This window comes from Peromyscus leucopus, chromosome 1 (genome assembly GCF_004664715.2).
Source record: "Peromyscus leucopus breed LL Stock chromosome 1, UCI_PerLeu_2.1, whole genome shotgun sequence".
Classification (NCBI taxonomy): domain Eukaryota; kingdom Metazoa; phylum Chordata; class Mammalia; order Rodentia; family Cricetidae; genus Peromyscus; species Peromyscus leucopus.
In genome coordinates, this window is record NC_051063.1 from 50,390,791 (window position 1) to 50,396,777 (window position 5,987).

The 5,987-nt window shown below is 57.6% G+C and overlaps 1 protein-coding gene across 1 annotated transcript; it reads left to right on the plus strand.

The window, feature by feature from the left end:
* Positions 1–839: 839 nt before the first annotated feature.
* Positions 840–5,770, plus strand: Nkx2-3 (NK2 homeobox 3). Its single transcript, XM_028888816.2, has 2 exons — positions 840–2,759; positions 4,220–5,770. Exons 1-2 carry the CDS (start codon positions 2,411–2,413, stop codon positions 4,954–4,956), a joined length of 1,086 nt encoding a protein of 361 aa, XP_028744649.1. The 5' UTR covers positions 840–2,410; the 3' UTR covers positions 4,957–5,770.
* The last annotated feature ends 217 nt before the right edge of the window (positions 5,771–5,987 follow it).

Genomic DNA, 5,987 nt, shown 5'->3' on the forward strand with positions numbered 1-5,987 from the left:
GCGAAAAGAATACACGCTTCCGACGGAAGCAAATAGCTTTTATCTTTTCTTTTGTCCAAATCTTGAAAGCTAAAAAAAAAAAAAAAAAAAAAAAAAAAGGATGGGGAGAGGGGATGAGAGCAGAAGGGGACAGAAGCATTTCTCCACGACGGTTTTGCCCTGCGGTTGGCGGCAGGGTGGGGGACTGAGACGGTAACGCCGTTTCCTCCTGGTCCTCTGCCTGTCCGCTGGGACGCGCACGTCCACTCACAGCCCCCGACCCTGCAGGCCTCGCACTCACCCCACCTCGCTCGGGACCTCTGCGCTCCGGATCCGCAGCCAGACCAGGCGCACTCCTCCCTGGGCAGACTCGCCTTCCGTAGCCGCCGCCGCGGCCCCTGCCCGAGGCGTCAACAGTCTCAAGTCTTAAAGCGGAAAGGCTCCTGCGACGGAGGAATGGTCTCGAGGAGGAGAGAGAGCCTGCAACCCACTGATGATTTTTCCCCATCTCCCCCAGGGCACGTGGAGGGAGCACGGTCCCAGCTCCCCCGGTGGCCCGGGGCGCAGCCTCCCCGCAGCATTTCCGCTCTCCCCCCCCCCCGCCAGAGCCCCGCCTCCCCCTCCTCCCAACCCTTTCTTTCCAGGGCCTTGGGCACCAACTCCTTCTGCTGTCCCGGGGTTCCGCAAGGCCGCTCTCCATATAATCCCTCTACGTGCCGCGTCTACCCGTTTCCTAGGGCGTCATCCTCAGTCCCCGTGCCTTCCAGCCGTCCTTTCCAGTTGAGGCCAGACTCTCCAACTGTGCGGTTCTACGGGGGCGGGGGGGTGGGGTGGGGGAACAAATAAATGCCGGGGGCGGTCTGGTGAGGAACCCCACCGCGAAACCAGAGCCGCTCCTTGTTTGTTATTTCCGAGGCGTGCTGCCCACGCGTTTTGCTGTTATCCTCACAACGGTGGCCGCTGCTATTCAGAGGGCTAAGCTTATAGGCAGGTGAATGCCAGAAGGTGATCCCCACCAGGCAGTTTCCAGAGTCTCTGAGACTACATAGATTCTCCCCGCGGAATGCAACCACCATCTCAGAAAGAGGGCTAGAAAGCCGTCAAGAAACAAGGCGGGTCTGAACGTTGAGGCCTATACTCAGGCTCAGGCCACAGCTGGGTTACGTCCCTTCTGAGACCAGACCCTGCTCTCCCCATCCCTGCTCTCATAAAGCCACCCAGTGTGTGCGGTGGTACTCCAGCCAGGTCAGAATCAACGCGGACTCAGCAAGCACTGTTCTGAACTCTGACGCAGAAAAAACGACAGTCACGCGTTCTGGGCCCTTAGCATCCCTAGACCTGCACTATGCTTTCCGGCTGGTTAGCCTGATTATCTACAGCAATTACCCTAGAAGAGGGAATTCGGTGCCTTTATGTAGACGAGGAAACCGAGGAGACCAAATATCGGCTCAGGCCAAGATTCGAAGCAAGAGCCGCTGGACACAAGGGAGAACTCCATCATCTTGTCTGCAAGGGCCGCAAGGGCAAATACGACCAGGACCCTGCCCTCAGGGACTCACAGTCTAACTTGACAATCGGGAGGACACATACAGCCATAGCACTAGGTGGGGAGGGTGACAAGTGTCATTACTAACGGAGCAAGTTCTGAGGAAGAGCACTTCCGGGCTAGGCGATCTGGCCGCGCTTGCTTGGAGGACGTGGTGTTTGAGCAGAGCCTCTCGGAGAACAGCCGTGCACTCGTGGAAATGAGGGCGGAAAAGGCACTCCACGTGGTGAGAACAGCTAGAGCAAGGACGAGGTGGAATTTGACACGTCGCTCATATTCCCACAGACACAGCATTCGTCTCCTGAGGAATCCGTCGTCCGGTATTTACTGGCCAGGAACTTTTCCTGCCCCGAAGCAGCTGGAATCTGTGTCATCCTTCTAGGACCTTGTTGGCTCATGGACAGTGAGCCTCTCAGAACTGCCCCTGGTCGGGCGGGTGCGGCTAGGTGGGGCGGGAATCGGTGATTCGGACACCCGGTCCAATGCAGCCTCTCCCACAGCGACTTGGACCTCAAGACCCATTCTAGTCCCTATTTCTGGTAGCGCAGCAACATCCCCCAGGGGTGGACGCGGAGGGCGTGGCCCGCCTACGCCAGAACCAATTAGGAAGGAGGCCAGGATGCCGACCCCGCCCCTCGACGTGACGCAAGGCCCCGGGACAGAGGCTTCACAGCCCCGGCCCCAGTCCTTGCAGTGGCTGTAACAAAACCCAGACCCCCAGGTCCCGGCCAATGGAGGCGATTTAGACTGGAGAAGGACCGCGTCTGTCAAAAGCTCCACTCCGCAGCACCGCGGAGTCCAGAGGAAGAGCTGGAGCCGCCGCACTGCCTCCCCGCCCCCGCCGGGATTTATTGAGTATTTGGACTGGACAATTAAGTGGCCCTGATGATGTTACCAAGCCCGGTCACCTCCACCCCTTTCTCAGTCAAAGACATTTTGAATCTGGAGCAGCAGCAGCACTTCCACGGAGCTCACTTGCAGGCGGAGTTGGAGCAGCACTTTCACTCGGCTCCCTGCATGCTGGCGGCGGCCGAAGGGACACAATTTTCCGACGCGGGGGAGGAGGACGAGGAAGAAGAAGGAGAGAAACTGTCCTATTTGAACTCACTAGCTGCTGCCGAGGGCCACGGAGATTCAGGTCTCTGTCCGCAGAGCTATGTCCACACAGTCCTTCGAGACTCCTGCAGCAGGCCCAAGGACCAAGAAGAGGAGGTTGTGAGAGAACGGAGTCAAAGTGAGTAGGGGGAAGGCAGCGCGTCCCCACACCTGGGGCAACGGCTCAGCGCCCATAAACAGCCCACAAACGGGGGCCAGCATGACCACCCGCCCCTTTCGCGTTTGGCTAGGGTCATGCCTATGCCAGGTTCAAAGACAGCTCTGCAAAGCACGGGCACCTGAGATGCAGCTAGGGAGGGAAAAGGGGGACAGGAGGAGATTGTGACAACCGCTCTTCCCCGGAGCAGGGAGCGGGAGCAGCCCCCGAGGGAAGGGAAAGTGATAATTGCAGCCCCGGTTTGGATAAGCGATAAGGGATGGGCCCAGCGGTTAGGTCCTAAGATCTTCGTGTGTGTGTGTGTGTGTGTGTTCTTGAAAAAGGAGTCAGTAGTCTGGCCATTTTTTTGCCTTTCTTCTAATGTGAACTGAGTTCAGGGTGAGGCCAGGGCAGTCACCCCGGCTTCCCAGAAAGGCAGTTCAAGCAGGTCGTGTTTTTAAGAGTCCTTGAAGACAAGGAATCACCTTACTTGTGAGCTTGGAGCTCAGCGTTCTCACACCTACAGCACTCCGCGAAGGAGAAGGGATGGTTGGTGTGTAGGCGTTCGATCCAGCCCAGGTGACCCTCACCACTCATGCCCTTGAGGTGAAGCCCTTAAAATAAGAATAAGAATAATAAGAGTAAGAACCCTAGTGTTCGCTTTGTGTCTCAGGCTGCAAGTCTGAGTAGGTAAAGTGCAGAATTTAGCCGGGGATTCTGGACGCTCAGCAGACCTGAGGTGGTAGGAAAATCTGATAATTGAATAAGGCCCCAGGAAATGTCTGAAAGGAAGACAGAATCAAAGAATCTCTTCTCCAAGTGGAGGTTTAATGTGGCTGAAACCAAGGCCTTTTCTCTGACAGTTCGCCAGGCCTAAAACGGACACGAAACTGTCTAAATAGGTCCATCCAACTTTTTTCCTCTGTAAGGTAATGTACAAATTTTGTTTCACACACATTCTCAGTAGTTTTGATAAGAAAAAAAAATCAATTCTTGAGTTGCGCATACGCCTACACTTAGATATTTCCGAACAGAAAAAAACTTTGCAATCAACCCATGCATCCCGGCTGTGGGTCCCCAATACCCACACGTTTCACACCTTCAGATGTCCGTGGTGAGTGGTAGGCAAACGAGTTTGCAAATATTGTCGTTGCTAACGCAGACACAAGCTTTCATCTTGAAAATAGTCATTAGGGCGTCGAGCCGCACACTTAATCTCTTTACTCGCAGACACTCAAGTTTTAATAAATGCAAGCTAACTACTCCCCGCCGAACATGCCTCCTCCCGGAGAGGAGCTCGGCCCCGACGCAGGGCCCTTGAGCACCAGGAATCATGAACTTTCCCCAAATCTAAGCATTTTTCCGGGGCGCTCTGTGCTTCCGGGCGTTGGCTAGCTCTACAGGGAGCCAGAACCCGGCTGATGTCTTGCTTCCCCCCGCAGAAAGCTGCCAGCTGAAGAAGTCTCTAGAAGCGACGGGGGACTGTAAGGCGAGCGAGGACGGCGAGAGGCCGAAGCCGCGCAGCCGCCGGAAGCCGCGGGTGCTCTTCTCGCAAGCTCAAGTCTTCGAGCTGGAGCGCAGGTTCAAGCAGCAGCGGTACCTGTCGGCGCCCGAGCGCGAGCACCTCGCCAGCAGCCTGAAGCTCACGTCCACGCAGGTGAAAATCTGGTTCCAGAATCGCAGGTACAAGTGCAAGAGACAGCGGCAGGACAAGTCCCTGGAGCTGGGGACGCACGCGCCGCCGCCGCCACCTCGCCGCGTGGCGGTGCCGGTGCTGGTGCGGGACGGCAAGCCGTGCGTCACGCCCAGCGCGCAGGCCTATGGCTCGCCCTACAGCGTGGGCGCCGGCGCCTATTCCTACAACAGCTTCCCCGCCTACGGCTACGGGAACTCGGCCGCCGCCGCCGCAGCGGCTGCTGCAGCAGCAGCCGCGGCCGCGGCCTACAGCGGGAGCTACGGCTGCGCCTACCCGACAGGCGGCGGCGGCGGCGGCGGCGGGGCCTCCGCAGCGACCACCGCCATGCAGCCCGCCTGCAGCGCCACCGGCGGCGGATCCTTTGTGAACGTGAGCAACCTGGGAGGCTTTGGCAGCGGCGGCGGCGCTCAACCCTTGCACCAGGGTGCCGCAGCGGGGGCCGCGTGTGCACAGGGGACCTTGCAGGGCATCAGGGCTTGGTAAGGACCGGGCCGGACACGCAGCGGGCGTCCTACCGCAGGTTGGCGCCGCGGGAATGAGACACGAGAAAGGCCAGGCCCAAGGGCCAGGTCCCCTCGTTAAAATAAAATACAGACGTAACGCTCCCCAAGGGGCCAGGGTCACCGGGCACTCTAGGCCTGGGGCTCAGCGGAGAAACGGATGCCCTGGTCCAGTCGTCAAGACTGTCTGAGACAGAAACGCGGGCCAGGTGCCAGGGAAGAGGTTGGCCCCCACCCTGGCTCTGCGGGGAGTGCGGGAGGCTGGGACTCCGGCTGTCGCTTGCTCTCAGGAGGAGGGCTTTTCTCCTTCGGCCTTCCCTTGGTCTTCGCGAGGTATGGTCGGGGAACCGGACCAAACAAACAGTGGGAAAAAAAGAGAAGAAAGAAAGAAGAAAAGAAAAGAAAAATAGCTGGGGAGAGAGCGTAAAGGAGAGAAAAATAGGCTTGAGTAATTCCACCGATCCGCAGCCCCGTTTTCTAGCCTGGAGCGCCACAGCACAGTGGATTTTCGTTTACCCACTGCCTCTCTTCGGAGACAGACTCCGCCAGGAGATCTGGATTGTCAGGGGACTCTTCTTGGACACCACCATCCCAGTGAGATCGAAAGCTGGGGGAAGGGAGGCAGCTGAGCAAATCCAAGACCTGGCGGCCCGGCTTAGGTGTCCCAGGTTGGTTTCCTTTCTGTTTTATATTCTGTATTCAGCACATTATCTCTCTATATAACTATACCCACACGCCGTGTACACACCGCTGTCATACACTACAGGAGTCAATAAAAAAGGTGCAATATTTCTGAACTGTTTGGCTTGCTGCAGACTGGTTTAGCCCCCAAAAACTGGGGAGGGGGACTCCCTTAAACAGGGCGGAAAGAGAGGAAAAGCACCCTGGGCATCTCAGCCTGGTGCCCCAGAGCCTGGCCCCAGGCTGCAAGTTTGGTCTCTTGGCCGCTTTGTTCATTAATTTCTCTTTAGTGTTGTGGGCCGAACAGGCTGGAGGGAGGCTGGGTCCTCGGAG

Bases quoted from the DNA above. Each gene is read 5' to 3' on its own strand.
- Nkx2-3 (XM_028888816.2), top strand. From the start codon at position 2,411: ATGATGTTACCAAGCCCGGTCACCTCCACCCCTTTCTCAGTCAAAGAC. The intron at 2,760-4,219 runs GTGAGTAGGGGG...TTCCCCCCGCAG, and splicing joins TGTGAGAGAACGGAGTCAAA to AAAGCTGCCAGCTGAAGAAG.